General features: G+C 42.7%; 1 protein-coding gene across 3 annotated transcripts in view; it reads left to right on the top strand.

Moving 5' to 3' along the window:
• The first annotated feature begins 670 nt into the window (after positions 1–670).
• ST7 (suppression of tumorigenicity 7) overlaps positions 671–16,413 on the top strand; it is a 125,365-nt gene continuing 109,622 nt past the window's right edge. Inside the window, exon 1 of one of the 3 annotated variants that reach the window (XM_082063635.1) lies at positions 671–1,296. In XM_082063635.1, the coding sequence (XP_081919761.1) occupies positions 1,146–1,296 (151 nt within the window). In that variant the 5' untranslated portion in view covers positions 671–1,145. Of the gene's footprint in view, positions 1,297–14,444; positions 14,475–16,413 lie in introns of those variants that run through there. The other 2 variants (XM_082063636.1, XM_082063639.1) reach the window with 2 other exon arrangements.

The following is a 16,413-nucleotide window of genomic DNA, read 5'->3' as shown; positions in this document are numbered from 1 at the left end:
CTCCATGGTGACTTTTTCATCGGCAGATTAGTGAGTCCCAGGCCACAGTGGCTACTACCAGTTGGAAAACAAATCTCCAGGATTTTTTGTTCTTTTGATACTGCTTAAGAAATACTACCTGTTCCTCAGAATGCTGTAAAGTATTATCCTACTGGATCCTGATTATGGAAACACGTGAGAAAGATCCAAACAAATTGCAATGTACACTGCATGCTCACTTAAATGTTTGTCATCTGTGTGACATCAAAATAAAAGTAGGGATCAGTTCTGTTTAATGGCCTGTTTTTTTCACCTTCTGTTGACAAGACTAAATACCTTATCGAGTCATGGAAGAGGAAAAATACATTTCACAACAGTACAATTTTGTGACTTGGCGATTGTGTGTTACCATCACTATTTTAATAATATACCCTTGCTTCTTGTGCTATATAGTATTTTCCAAGGCAGGGGGAGTTTTACAGTTCAGGACTGCTGGCTGTGTACACACAAATACAGACAAGCAAAACCGTAGTTTTATGCTATATTATCCTTGCAAGACGCTTAGGCAAGTAAACTGCCTCTTTAGGCTTAAAGTCCTGTTGCATTGTGAAAATACCGCCTGAAATTCTTGTTTAAAATAGTAAAGACGTGGGGGGGGGGGAGGAGAAAAAAAAAAAAAAGTTGCACGGCCTCGGTGTTTTTCTTTAATTTTTCTTCTTCTTTTCCTTTCAATTCCCCGCTTCCCCGCAGCCTCTCGCTGTTTCCCCGCGTTTCATCATGCAGCCGCCGGGGCGGGGGGGCCAGCCCGGCCGGGGCCGCAGCACCACGGCGTGTGTGTCCGTGTCCCCCCCGCCGCCGGCTTGGGGACCTCGGGACGAGTTTTCTGCGCTCCGCTCTCGCCTGCCCGCCCCTGGAAAGCAGGAGGAGGAGGAAGAGAGTTGCGAACGGACGTGGCTTTGCCTAAAAACCCACCCGCCCAGCCGGAGCTGCGGGGGGAGGCCGGGGGTGTCCATTTTAGCGGGCGGGCGGTGCTCCGGGAGGGGGGGAGCCGACTCGGGAGGCGTGAATCATCCCACAAACACACGCTGAGAGGTTGTGGCAGCAGAGAGCAGCGTTTGGGTCGATTTTTTTTTTTTTTAATTTTTTTTTTTCTTTCCCCAAAAAACATGGCTGAAGCTGGGACGGGCTTTTTGGAACAGCTGAAATCTTGCATCGTCTGGTCCTGGACTTATCTCTGGACGCTCTGGTTCTTCATCATGCTCTTCCTGGTCTACATCTTAAGGGTACCCCTGAAAATCAATGATAATTTAACCACAGGTACGGTGCTATCATCCCCGCGGTCCTTTCACCCCCGGGGGAAGGGGAGGTCGGGCTGCCCGCGGGGGAGAAAACCCACGGAAAGGCTCGAGTGTTCCGTCCCGTTAAGGGCCGGGGGGGTCGGGGCAGTACGGTGGTTCTCCCCTTCCCCAAAGGCGTTTCCCGGGGTGGTGGTGGGTTCCCGGGTCCCCCGGGCTTCTGCGTTTTCTCCGCAGCACGTTGCTTGCTGGTACCAGTGGGATTTTGTCAGGGCTGGGTTGAGTAAGTGTTAGCTTGTGGTTAAGTCTTGACTTGGTGTAGTTAGCCCAGGGAAGGCTTGAAGGTACGCGGAGAGCTCAGCTGAGTTTCCTCCTGGAGGTGGGAGCCTCAAAGTAGTTGTGCTGTGGCAGGAACGGGCTGTGGAAATGCCAGCGTCACCCAGAAGGTGCTTTGTGGTGGGCAGAGAGGCCATGTCCCGGTGGTGTGGCACTCTCTGCTGGCTTTGCCGGCCGAGTGAGCCAGCGGAGGGATGCTGCTCGGTCCTTGTGCCAGCCGACCTCCTGCTGCTCCCGGCTGTGAGGGGCACTGCAGGGGCTGCTCTGGCTCCTCCCTTGTGCTCTGAGTAGAGGTAAAGAAGTCAAGATGACTTCAGGGGTATAGTGCAAACTGTGGCTTTGCCCTAGATGAAGCTTGCTGGAGTTGTATTCCACACTGGACTTCTACTAAAGGAGTAAACATATTGATTTTTGGCTAGCAGGCTCTTTGAGAAAAAAAAAAAGTATGTCTGGTTTTCAAGTAGTGGCTTGAGCTGTTTATAATGGTTTTGCAGCGTAAATGATGAGCAAAACTGTATTTTTCCCCCCACTATGTCATGCTTATTCTGTATTTTTGAGACTAACAGGGAATTGTAGAGGCTTGAGCAAAAAAAAAAATGCAGCTGTTCAATTCACAAGCCTAAGTCAGGAACAACCAAAAGTAATTTACATCTCGTAGTCCCTTGGTCTCAGTTTGTTTCCATAACAGGCTTATCTTTGATGTGGACTGAGTAAATATGTAAATGCAAACCCATCTTCAGTTACGGGGCGGTTCATTCTTTGTGGGACCTTTCTTAGGAACAGGTGGCATATGAGGAATTCCAAAGGAAAATTATATTTGTGGAAAATTCTTGGTTGCTTTGAAGCATAAAAAAGAGCTGGTTATTATGGGGAATATGTGTGGATTTGGGTAGTATATGTCATGGAATTAACATATTTTCCCATAACATTTATATTCTACTTAAGCATTTTTTAACAGAATTAAAACTTTTGTTTCTAGTTAAAAAATGATATCAGCTTATTCTTCTGGATGATAATAAATAATATGCCTGCAAGTGTGCCGGAAGATTAACACTGTTGCAATGGGCTTTGACTGTTAAGACTCACAAAGGCAGTATGGCCACTACTGTATTGAATCAAAATTAACTTACGTAGTGTCAGCCAGCCTGAATAAGGCAGGTATGTCTTTATCTTGAAATGGCTTATTTTTCCTTCCTATCTACTGTGATAATTTAATTTTCCCCCCTACCCCCCGCACTGGAGAAGGCAATTTGTTTTGGGGGCAGATGAGATGTAACCCATGTGGCATCCCTCTTGCTGGGAAGCCAAATGTTATCTGAGCACTCTTTACCCGTCTTTCCAGCCTGTTCTTATTTGATAAGCTTTTGGCAAATCCAGCATCAACGAGGAATAATGAAAAAAAAAAAAGATTCAGCATACTGCAATTTTCATTTTAAGCATAGACAGTAAACACAATTAAAACCAGCTTTTAAATACAATTTGGTCAAAATTTTTCAATACGTCCTTGAACCACTATCCTGTTTGTTCTGACTTTGCTGCACACTGTTTGGAACAGGATGTAATTCTCGTTACTTGATTCTTAATAATTTATGTAAACGTAAGTCCCAGGTAAACATTGCAGGCCATGGTTGTCAAGCAACAATGTCAGGATGCTTTTTATGATCATTTTCACTATTGGAACAAAGTCGCAGATGTCCATTTTTGACTTAATCAAACCCTTCTGATTTTTTTCCTGAGTTCGAACAAACTAATTCTTGATGCATTTTCTCATTTGAAATGTTACTCCAGCCACCTTCAGCTGAGTCATCTTGGTTTTCATTGAAGTGTCCCAAAATGCAAGTAAAATGACAGTGTGAAATCTGCAAATCCAAGAGATTTTCACACCTGTGTGTTTTAAAGCATTGAGGGGGTTAAAAAGCCTGAAGAAATTACTAGTAAGTCCCAAAGTGCGTGATGAAAGTGAGTTACCAGGGAAGAACAACAGGCACAATATGGCTGTTAGGCATCCTCTGTTCCTAAGTGGGGTTTATTAAAAAATCAGCACTGTCAATAGCTTGATGGTTTTTTGTCTTGTTTTTCGAAGTTTTTGTGAATGGATTAAAAATGATCTGATTTATTGTGGATTTTTTTTCCCCAATTGATCACAATGGGATCCTGTCAGTGAGTTAAGGTTGCTCATGAAGTACCGCAGCAACTGGCCTCAGATGTGATACTAATCAAATGGACCTCAGTGATGTGAAAATAGAAGTATAAATGTTCCTGCTAAAACTTCTGCATGACGTAAAGAAATAATAAGGTGATTAAAAACAATGACTGGGCGTTTTCACAGAATAAGCTGGATCTGTTGGTAAGCTGAGGTCAAACAAACTGGTTGTCAGTACCACCAGACCCAAACTTAAACAGCTGGTCAGAAAAATGCAGTTCCGCAGGTATGATTTGCACCTCACAAAATAGTGATTTAAAAAGGTTTCAGATATTTAGATCAAACATCTTAACCCGAGCCCACAGTGGGCTGCTGTGATGTGAGGGACTAGTGTGGCACATACAGGAGAGTACCCACCAGAGGGACTGGGACTTCGTGCTGCTGTGTGATTTTGGTTTTCTGTGCCTGATGTCAGTGTTTCTAGAATGAAGTTCATAAGCTGGAGAACGTAGTGGAAGAATTATTTAATGGCTGGAGAGAAGCATCAGAGATTTTGCTTGGGAAGTGACTGGGTTAAAGTGAAGAGATGTTGTCGTGGAGGAGAAATAAGTGGCCTTTTAGTCATGAAAAGATTAATAAGAATTGATAAATGGAAGCAGAGGGGAAACTCAATTTAGTCATAATCAGGCGCTAATTTTTAATGAACCGTGGATTAGCTACTAAAGGAACCTGTGGGTTTCCCTTGTCTGAAAGTCTTCAAATCAGATGGCCACATCTGAGTCACTAGTGTTCATACAGCCTTAAATCAGTTTCCAGCAAGGACTTGGGCAGCAGGCTGTGCAACGGTAGCGGTCAGAGTAATTATGGATGGTTTCACCAAATAGTCCAATGGTCACTTCTAGCTGTAAGTTTTATAAAGATGAAATGTGCAGCCTTATTTTCCCCTTCTTTTGATGTTGTACAGATGTGCATGCCCCCCGCATTGGGTAGCTGCGGTCAGTCATTCTGCATGTTTCATTGAGCTTCCAGGCTTGAAAGTCCTTGCAGTTTGGAGTAGCGTAATTTCCGTATCCTCAGCAGAGTAGATTACTGTGATATAATCAAAGGGAAATCTAGTCTGTCATATTAAAATATTCATGTTAAATCTTCTTGTGGTGTTTCATGGGTTTTTTTGCATTTTATTGAAGCTTGATGCACAAATCAAATCATAAAAACCTTTATGAATAAGACTGTTTGAACTATTATAACTGTACCATACCATTAGCCAGGAAGCAAGAGAGGAGACTTAATATGCCAGGCTGAAATAGTAAATGCAGAATAAGTAGCTGAGGAAGCGGATGTTATCATCTTATTCCAAAATAATTAACATAAACATTATTATTTTATATAACATGCTGTATTTTCCTCCCAGGTTGGCACTTGCACAATTTCCGAATGCCACATTAATCTGAACTAAGACACACCTCTTCTAAAAATGTGAAACCCTGCTTGTTTTTCCTGACTTAACAGTTTGGCTTTCTAGTCATATCCTAAGAAGGAGAAAGTCTCAGAAGTTAAACAGTTTCTGATTATTGTATTTATCCTTTTGAAGCAAAACAGAAGGATTTAGTAACCAGAGCGTTAAGTGCAACTGGCTTGTGATGAGGCAGACAGGAGGAAACTTTTGGGTTGCTGAGGGTAGAGAAATCAGAAAACCTGATTTCCTAAAAGTGTGGATAAAAAATATCTGGGTATGAGCTCTGGGTTGAATCCAGCTCTGTCAGTGTCTGCCGAGTATTACTGGCTGTCTGTGGGACACCCCATTTCAGCTGCACTGGAGCATCGCCCCATACTCTTACCAGCTGAACATCTAGAGAAGGGAGGGTTAGAAGCCTGCAGCGTGACAGGGAGTAACTGTGTCCTGCCCTGAGGTCAGTGAGCCCAGGAGAACCACAGCTGATAGAGCAAGACTATGTCACCTTGGTGAGGAGCTGGTGGCTGTGACAAAGTTGTGTTCTGGGGAACACAGTGTTTTTCTTCATTATGATTCTTTAATTATTATTCTGGTGTTCCTACTGAAATAATTGCCTAGAGTTTTAATTAATGTGGGATTTGTGACCATGTAATAGGCTTCTCTTAGAGCCCAGCACTTGAAACACTGTGCACGGTGCCAGCCATCTGGAGAGGAGAAAAGGGGCTGATGTGCAACAGCACCTGCAGCACTGGCCAACGCCGGATTACTGACTCACGGTCAGGGTCTGTGCGTGCATGGGCAGGAGGACAGAGCAGACATGTCCAAATTGTCTCTTTTGTTCCCTGTAAAATTAGGATAACAACATTTTCTCTTCATCCAAATGTCCTTCTGAAGACGCAAAACAGAGAGACTTTTAGGCAGCCAGAAGCTATGATGATCATGTCCACCTCAGATGCATTCACTGATGTGTTCATTGCACAGGCTACGGTAAATGAAGCACTCAGACTACCCCTGTCTCATTGAACCCTCATTTTATGAAAACTATCCAGTATTTAACCATGCAAGAAAGCTGGGTGTGATGCTACAAGCAGAAATACAGTGGGAGGTGAAGAGGTGGAGCATGGCTCTCATGTTTAGGCTGTGCTGTCTTAGCGTCGTGGTTGCTGTCAATGAAGCCCATTTTGTCTTTCTGATCTTCCCTTCCTTGGCTTCCTGACCTTGCAGATATATTGATCAACAGCAGTACAATAAGTAACTTTTCATTCCCATGGTGTCAAATTCAAGTAGCAGCAGAAAACAGTCGCCTGTTATTAAAATTTAACTAATGATCGCTTTTTTCCTGCTGCTGATATTTGGCCATGTGGAGCTGCGTGTGCACAGACCTACGGTGATAAATCACCCTTAGGGCTGAAGGTTTTTTGTTGGCTGCGGACACTGGGGCTGGGGCTGCTGGTGCCTGCGCTGTGTGCTCGGTCTCCATCGTGTGTGTCATGGTGTGTTTGCTGTGATAGCATCTTGACAGCGTGGTCAGGAGGTGGTGTTCCCCCTCATAAATTTAAGCCTGGGAAGGTAATCATGAGGGTTGGAAAACATTAACCTGATGAAGGCCAGTGAATTTGAAATGGGTTAAAAACAAGTGATCAGCTTCCTTGTTTTGAGAAGAGCTGAAGGAGAGTTATTTTTGCGTTTGTGGACTTGCTGGTAGTTGCTTGGCCTTTTTTCAGAGTCATCTGCCGTCATTGTGATGGGTTTCCCTGTAAGCATCTGCTGTGTGAACTACAGAAGTGAGTGTGGTGGTGTGACCATGGAAAATCCAAAGCAAAATTTCTATGCCACCAAAAGGAGATGGAGAAACTTGTAACTCCCTGCAAGTGCAGTGCTGAAGGTTTTTTTTCTGTATGAACTAGACTATTGAAAGTAAAATTTAAATTGCATGACTGCTTCTGGCAAGGTCAGCATTAATTCTGCATTTGGATTTCACAGAATAAACCGTATCAGTAATATATATAAGTATAGATAGTTTGCTCATTGACTCCAGATCACTTGTTTTTTCTTTTATTTGCATTTCTCAGAATGTCCCTTTCTGCTGATCCTATTTTTCTGCAGTCCTAATGGAATTAAAGTAAATAGTGTTCTGTTTACTGTTAACCTCCATCTTCAGTTGTACTGGTTACAGCACTGTGAAGCATTTGTAGTGGCTGCTGGGCCTCCAGACAGGGTTTGGATGTTAGAGGTTTCTTTGATCTGCCTTTTTGGGGTTTGCAAAAAATCAGTTGTTACCTGAACGTAGGCTAATGTTCAAGAGGTTATTATAAGACACATTTTAACCATTTTAAGCACGTGTATTTTCAGCGTGTTACACTTGGAAACTCACCCTTTAATTTTTATGGAAAAGAATATGACGAGCATGGAAGTCGTGTGTTATTTTTGACAAAAGTCTGCATAGGTGAAACTTGGGATTCTTGTGGGTGGAGAAGCCCTAAGAAAACTTGTTAGATCAATTCCTGATGGAAACAGCATACTCATTTTCTGTGAATTTTGGCATTTCTTCATGAGTTTGAGTTTTTGAATGAGCTTAGTTTTTCAGTCAGTTTCAAATGCAGGAAACTGAGTGAAGTTTGTAGCAAATGCAAGCATTTCAGAAAACACTTCTTCAAGAAATTAACTTTAATACTATTGAAGCTCTAGATGACTTGCAGCCAGTATTTGAGGGGAACTGTGTGAGAGCCTTCGAAATAATATTTGGTAACATCTTGAGTGAGCTTACTGTAGCACTGGCTGATATGCAACCACGGAGTTGTACTGCCAGCTTCTAACTGCAGTCTCATGTCCTCCATGTGCTCATGAAAATCTTCAGAAGTGCTCTTAAAACTGCATATATGTAGTGGGCTTTTCCCAAAGCATCCACCGAGTGCCTGGATAAATTTAGCCCGAAAGAACATAAGCCTCATTGTCCACAGAGGTCGTAGGTCCAAATTGTCTGAGCAGCTGCAAGAATACTATGATTCTAAATTAAAGGAAAAAATTAGAATAGGTAAGTTTTTGTGTGGTTGTTTTGTAAACAAATCAAATGCAAAAATCTGGATCAGAAATCTGCGTTTGTGAAAGATGCAAGAAGTGCTGTCAGTGCCTAAAGGGCTGAAAAGAGAAATACATAATTCTGTGCCAAAGCTCTGCATTAAATGAAAAACAGAAGGATGTGATGCCTGCCTTGAGAGCACCTAGCATGATTTAGGAAGATGATGTTGCATAAGCCAGGGATTTTTAGGGGAATGGTATGCTGTGTTTTAAAATGGATTCTGAAAACTGCAGCATCTCTGAGAGGAACCAGGCAGAGTCCAGCAAAAGCACATTGCTAGTGTGAGGAAGCTCAAAGTGTTTACCAAATCACAGAGAAGCTACAGAAGCAACTTGAGGGTTGCTGAGGAGGACTGAGAGCTTTAATCTAGTTGACAAACATATAGTGAATTTGCTAAATATTTGGAGTTAAAATACATGTGTTACACTTGGCAGCATTGGGGTCAGCTATGTAGTGGGAAGGTACTAAAGTAACCTTTAATACAGGGGAGACAAATCTTGCAGAAACGCGTGGCTGCAAGCTGGATCCAGAGGAATTCACATGCAAAGTATGTTTTTAAAGGAGATTTTTGAAGATGTCTGTGTTTGGACTCGACTGCCATGGCAAGCAATGCTGTGGCTTTGCAGCTTTGGCTATCGTGGATATTAAGACCGTCAGTGTAATGACGATTGCCAAACTCAATAGAGGGGGAATGGCAGTGGAATCTGAGGGCCTGTGATAAATAGGAGAGCTGACTAGTAAAAACACAATCACATTGAGATTAAAAAGAACCAACACCCAGCTGGGAGCGCTTGCTGACGGTGTGCAGGCACCTTGTGCAAGCACGGGGGCTCTGACAGTCCCCGGACGTGCCAGGACGTCTCTGGGCGTGCCAGACCGCCGTCCACACCGAGCCCGGGCTCTCCGCGTGCACTGCGGTCAGCGGGCAAGCTCTGTGCTTATGGGAGAGTTATTTGTCTTGTTGGCAAGTGCTAAAGCAAATAAAACCACCCAGGTGTTGACTTACATTCGATGATTGAGCAGTTCTCCTGGACTTAAATCTACAGAAATGAACATGATCATCAGAAAACGATGAAGACAGTATTTTCTGTGCAGCAGCCACAAGTCAGGATTCAGCTATTTAATAACAAGGCTAGTTGTTTAGGAAGATATTTTATATTTAACAAAATAAGCCCATACTCTGACATCTGTTGGTATGTTGAATACAGCTGACAGTTATGTTAAACTGTACAGGGAGAGGCAAGGCAGAGGGAGACAAGACCCTGATCCTGCAAATCTTTAGTGGTACGACTTGTTCTGCAAACATAGGTCCAGGGATTTACTGCAAAGGTAACTAATAGGCATGAAATTTCAATGGCTAGGACATAAATAGTTTACAAAGGTACTGCAGGAAGCCTCTAGCAAAACTGGGGATAGAGTCCCCAGTTTCTTCCATCCCAAGGCAGTTTTACCTCTTGTAATTTGTTTCGCATCTAAGGTTTACCTTTTGTACTGGAGCTACTTCAGGAGCGTATTCAGGGCACTTGTCAAAGAATTTAAGATGGAACCTGACTTGGTCCTATGTCCAGACTGTGAGGTGCTTGTGGGATGCTACTGCTCTGCTGGCTGTTAAAGGGGGTGTCTGAAGGCCCCTTCTAGCTGTTTCTAAATTAGCTCTTTGTGGCACTGGAGGCATATACTGAAAGATTGTATTATAAACTCCAGTCCTCGTGTCTGTGAAGTGTCATGTGGACGACTGAGGCTGTGTAAATGCTAATGAGTGAAAGTTGCTTTGTAAACTCCCAGCACAGGATAATTGGATTTTTTTGTGTGTTTCTTAGTTGGGCACTGCAGAAGGGTGACCAGTTTTAACACCGAGAACACTCAGCTAAGCAACGATAATGCATTTAAAGACAAGAGTTAATGTCATGCTTTCAGCAGGCAGAACAAACAATTTGTCACTGTTAAACCCAAGGAAAAGAACTAAATTTAAAGTCCAAATCAAAACTCGCCAGCTGCTGTGAGAAGACAAAGATTTATTACTGCAGAGTCTAAACTGGAGATCTATCACTGTGGTAAATTCAATGCTTAAGTGATTAAGTGCACTTAAATATACCAATTAGAAGGATGAAAACTATAGGGCAAAAATGAAATGCAGCCATCGTAAGATTCCTTTTTCTTCACAGTGTGCCAGGTGCAGCCATGAGATTTAATTTCCAGCTCACTTTCTAGAAATAAAATTGGCTTATTAAATGTCAGGCCCGTTAGGTTGATATGTTAGGTCTTGTGCTCAGCAGCAAGATACTCAGAGATCAGATTTAAAGCACAAGAAATGTTAGCATTGTCGTAGTTTTATTTTGTAAAGCTACCATTCATTTCTCAAGAAAATGTGCTTGTGACCTGAGAGTGGCATAGACATTGATCTTCATGTAACTAAATGTTTTGGTGGCACTGCCTGTATGTTTTATGCTGAGACCTCAGAATTGTTTACAGCATGGCTTGGTCTGGAGCAAGGTTATATGATCTACTAATGCACTTAACCATCCATGTGAAATTTCTCTTGCTATTTTTAATTCCAAAGTGAACTTGATAGCAGCATACCCAGCTGGTATGTTTTACACAAATCTCAGACTAGAGTCCCAGACTAGTAATTTCCTTGGTTTGGGGGGAGAAAGTTAGAACAGACCGCGTTCAGAGAGGGCATGCAGCTGGCCTGGCGCACCCTGCACAGGGGGCAAGGGGGCAGAGAGTCCCCAAGTGCGACTCAAGCGGCTTCTCAAGCAGAAACCGACTGGGCACACAGCAGCAGGATGTTCCAGGTGAGCTGCTGAGCCCTCCCTGCTGCAAGAAGGAGCTGAGGAGGTCTCATGCAGGGCTGCACTGATGCAGACCTACCACTTTTAGAAGCCATGTCTCCATGACAGAGCTTGACTTTATCATAGAATCACTGAATCGTTTTGGCTGGAAAAGACCTTTCAGGTCATTGAGTCCAAGTGTTAATGTAGCACTTGTCAAGTCCACCTTTAAACCGTGTCCCTAAACTCCACATCTATGGATGTTTCAAGCATCTCCAGCAATGGTGACTCAACCACTTTCCCTGGGCAGCCTGTTCCAGTGCCTGACAACCCTTTCAGTGAAGAAAGGATTTATTTGCCTGCTCAGGGGAGACTCCTTTGCCATGCAGCATTGGATGGTGTAGAAGTGCCTTCTGGTCCCTATGTCAGTCTGCCCAGCACTTTGGGTTAGGACAAAGGAGGAACAATACAAGCACAGGAGAATTTCTTTAGCAGTAAATATTGTCCCACATACTCATAACTTGGTTTTCCCTCCAGAAATCCTTGCTGAGAGTCTATGGTTCTAAACCACTGATCACAGCTGTGTTATCAGCAGCCCCTAAACTTCTGTGTGTAGTCTTCAGTGGAACACAAGACATGAGGAGTTCTTATTAGCTCCAGTACTTCTGAAGATGCCTAGACTGGGGGATTTGCCTAATCCTGGCGAGTGAGGATTTGGCCTCTGTTACAGGCAGGGGTGTTTCATCAGTGGCTCTACAGGAGCCAGGATTTTCACCCTTGGTGTCCTAGCCTGACTTCCTGGCCTCCTGTGCGGAGTAGGTAGGAGCTGTGCTGTGTGGGACTACGGAGGTGAACAGGGCTCTCTGTGTTCCTGACTCCAGTCCTCAGTCATACTTTACGTTATTTTCCCATAAACCACTGCACTGAAAGATATTTCTGAAACTTAGCAGCTTTGATGGTTAAAAACCCTGGTCTTGCTCTAGCCCACTGGTATTCATGGCTGGTTTGCATGCATTTGCCCTCATGACAGCTCCCTCCTTTACCTTCAGAAACTGTACCGCTGCCATGAGGGCTGGTTCCCAATGCACTTACATGGGATTTTCCTTTCTCATCCTCCCATTGTGAGGTTGAGTCAGGCTGTCCCAGCTTGCTCTCCTAAAATGACTGTGTGTCCTTGATCATACTTGTAATACTCTACTCTTTCATTTTTTCATCCATTTCATAATTGGGTAACCAACATTGTATGTCATACGCCAAGGTAAAGCTTCATTAGCTGCCTTATATAGTGTAATTAATCTTTCTCACTTTCCACTGGGAATACTTTGCTGTGTAATCATATGGTTAAAATTACCTTTTTTTGTGTCAGTATCTCCTTGGTGGATTGTAGCAGTAGGTGGTCATATACTAGATGTAGACCTGTCACGCCAGCTGACCGGCTGCGAGCAGAAACCCGTGCTGGTCCCTTGCCCTTTGCACCGTTAACTTTGATCCAGTTTTTCTGGCAGCTCATACAAGCCTTCTGCACCCTTCTGGCTTTAGTAATGCGGATATTCCGTAAGATTCAGTTGACAGCTCCGTGGGCTCTCCTCACGCCCAATGCTCCCAGGCAGGCTGCGGGTTTCTCCGTCTCTGCCACTTGCTCCCTCCTCCCCACGTCTCCTGTTGTCACTGCCTTCCTGTGGCACTCTCAGATACTTCACTGAAATCCAGACACTTTTGAGCTACTAATTTTTCTTGGCTTGAAAACTAGCTATTTTTAATAAAGTGACACATCTAGCTGGTCTGGCATGATTTATTTATTTTGTGTTTTATCCAACTTTTCATTTACCTTTGTTCCCTAATTTATTATTATCTTTAAAATTCTGAAGTTTCACACCGTACTGCTTTGCCAGTATTGCAGTAGCTTGGCTCTGCATATTAAATATAGAAATGTGAGGTATTCTGGCATAGTGTGTTGAGTTTCAATTTATTAAAACTGTCTTAATGCTGGGCTTCATTTTTCAAATGCCACTTCTTTCAGTAAGATGATTGATATATATTCCCTTCGTCTCACACTCAGCCATGTCTTGAATGTGTTAAGCTCTTTGAATTATGTCTCTGTTTCTCCTGTCACAATATCCCTTTTCTTGCACTTTTATTATTTTTTTCCTCCACATTCAACAGTTTTGTTCCTATTCAAAAGTGAAGTAAGTATCCACTTTGTTTTGGGGACTACTGAATCCTATTTCTTACCTTGCTGTCTCATTATTTATTTTGTTGGAGTAATCTTACTAGTTTGCTGGGTTTACTTTGATATATATTGTGTTTTTATACAACTCTTCGGGTATATCTCAGTCTGACGCTTAGCAGATACAATTTTATTTCTGTGCCCTTTGTCCTTACTGAAGCAGAAAGGAATCTTTGAACATCCCAGATCTTGTGGGTGTTACTTGTACAGGGCTGATGTTGCTTTATTTTAAAGCCTTGGCTGATAGATTGGAGTCTGTGAGGTAGAAATGGAATTTAACTTTCCATGATAATTTTGACAAAGTCTGTGTTTCAATTCTGGCCTTCTTGAAGCAGTGGGCAAAGCTTCTACTCACTGTGATTAAACCACTATGTTTCCCTGAGGGTTTTTTGGCAGTAGTTCCCTGCAGAAGAAGGTATTTAGCATGAATGACTCCCAGACAGCCCCCAACAATTTGAAATAAGTCTGCACATTTGCTGCCTTCCTGTGTTTGGAACATCAGAGGTATCAAGAAACTGAGAACTGATAGCACTGCAGGTTGGACAGCGTTAAATAAGGATTTTTGGTGAGTATTAGGTGTTAAAAAAAGCCGACTTCTCTGAAGCTAAACTGTGAAGTTTCTCAGGTGCTTTTATGTTTAAAGAGTTTTGATCAGTTATCTTCCCACACATTTTTTTAAGTTCTTGAAGTTGCAAGATGAATTTTCACTTTTACAAGTTATTGCAAGCTTTCTGACAATATGACAAATTTTACACAACATCAGCCAAACCCAGTAATTAGTAAATCATTCAGCTGAAAATTTTAGGTGCTTCCAATACTGTTCTACTGTTTTCCAAAACTCATGTAGATCTAAAATTCCCAATCTTTCTGCAGGCCACGTTCAAGCTTGCAGTGACTGGTTATGGAATAACATCCTTATAGGCAACTAGTTTTATTTAGGTTTCTGAATAATTCTATATCACTGTCCTCTTTGTGTTTGAGGGTCTATGTTTATAAACACACAGCTCCACAAATGTCAGTTGGGATGCAGCGTCAGTGATGTGCAGGACCAGTCAGTGTCATTTGCTACTTTCTTTAGGTGGGCTAGTAATACAGGCTTGAAATACTTATCCTACAGTATATTCATTACAAATCTGTTCTTCCCTAGATACAGCAGAGTTCTTCTCACTGGATGGCAGAAATGCCTGGGTTTGTACACCTCTGTACTCTCCACTTTACTGCAGGGCTGTTTGGGGCCATTTTGTTTGTTGGCGCAAATGGATTTCAGTCACCAGTTGGCTGTTGTAGGATGGCTCAGGAGCTGTAAATGCTGACCCAGCTTGGTTCATCGGGAGGGCAGCTGCTGCACTGGGGATCACCCAGGGTGGTGGGATCTCAGATTTGCGCATCCACATGGTGACCCCTTTGCATCTTTGCGGTGGGCCCGTAGAACTGCAGAGGGGTTGGCTGGTTTAGCCCAGGGTGAACACTGGAGATTGTCTTCTTATGAACAACCAACCTAAATAACTGGGCTCAGAGCGAATTCACAGACAGCTTCTCTGGCCATTGAGCTCCCTTACACACACAGCCCTCTGTAAAGTGCAGTCGTCCTCTTTCTGACACTCATGCACGTGGCCCTTCTACACAGGCACAAAAATAAATAACAATCAGTAAATGAATAAAGAAAGGCCTGCCAACCAAACCCGCTGTTGTTTAATTTTGTGGGTTTTTTTCCTTTTCTAATATAATATGACAGAGAAGTATTTAAGGGACAAGAATGAAATTTTATGAAGCCTTTTCTCACAAATGCCTTTGTTTTAGTTGCGAAGTGGCTGGTGGTGTCCGAGAGGTGTGACATCCCCTTGCTGAGCCCCACAGAACAGGCATTGCTGGCTGTGACAGCAGCAGTCCTGGGTTTAGCCCTTCAGAAACCTTCTTCTTGCATAAGGATCAGAAACTCATTGCATTGCCAGAGTAGGTAGTGATGCGTCTTGTGAGGGATGAGCTCTGCAGGTCTCTGGATGTATTTTTGTTTGTATACAGCAGCCGTGCTGTATAGCTTTGCCCTCACCAGCTGTGCCTGAGCCTGTGGGCTTTGTCCTCTTCCTTTCCACCTCTCTGCTTAGATTTTTATCTGCTTTTGGTCTTCAAGGTAAAAAAAAAATTGGTATTAAAAGTATCTTCTCTGTTCCTGTTCATAGTGTTAATTTGTTTGGGGTGTGTATTTTAAACATGCAGACTGGAATTATATCTGCAGGGCAGTGTTTTCAGAAGCACCCATCGTATTTCATCACCTAGTTGCTTTAGCTTGCCATTAGTTTACTTATTAACATGTACTTATTATTATACTCCTTACAATAAGCATAGTCATAAAGCAGAGTGCTTTGCTAACTGTAAGAAAATCATTAAATATCTGAAGTACAATATATTATGTGCATCTATAATGGCACAATATCCTTTTACTAGTACACTAGTGTAATTCTGTACTGTGTGTCGTAGCCGTTGCTTTTGCAGGAAGTTCCACTGTCAGTTTGGAATAAAAGTTAATATTAATGAGAGATGTGAGAACACCATAAGATAATAATAAACAAAAAATACATGCCAATTCAAACAAATTTTGTTACGGTGTGTTTGCTTTCTCTGAATGCCGTAATTCAGCAAAATGAATGTTGACTGACTTGGGTCCTCAACATTGTTATTGAAACATGGGTCGCTCTGGTCAGGGAATTGCAACACAGTGTGGCAGTAGATAGGAACAATCAGAAGTTTTAATTCTGTTCTTAATTTATAGTGAACAGAATAAGCTGCATTTTTTTTTTTTTTTTTTTTACAGAGATGATTAACTTTACCATTTGGCATGTTGTAGTTTAAGTTTGATAGAAAGCATTCATTGGATTTGCTTACGAAGGGGATAAAATTGTACTTTCGATTCAGTGGATGTTTATCATGCAGAAAACTAACTAGGAGACAATGCACTTGCTTTTGAATCACCTCCATTTCCTAGTGGTTGCTGTTTGGGTGGGAACAGTAAGAATAGACTTTTGTTCTACACTATTGGTTTGTAGGTATTTTTTCCCCTTATGTTTGCCAGTTCCCTTCTATTCCTTTCCTTAGTGCATCAGCTGGGCCCTGCAGCGTGCCGTGCCTG

The sequence above is a fragment of the Streptopelia decaocto genome (assembly GCF_964273445.1).
Source record: "Streptopelia decaocto genome assembly, chromosome: 1".
Lineage (NCBI taxonomy): Eukaryota > Metazoa > Chordata > Aves > Columbiformes > Columbidae > Streptopelia > Streptopelia decaocto.
Note: the sequence above shows the minus strand (reverse complement) of the source record. Positions and strands in the feature narration are given on the sequence as shown.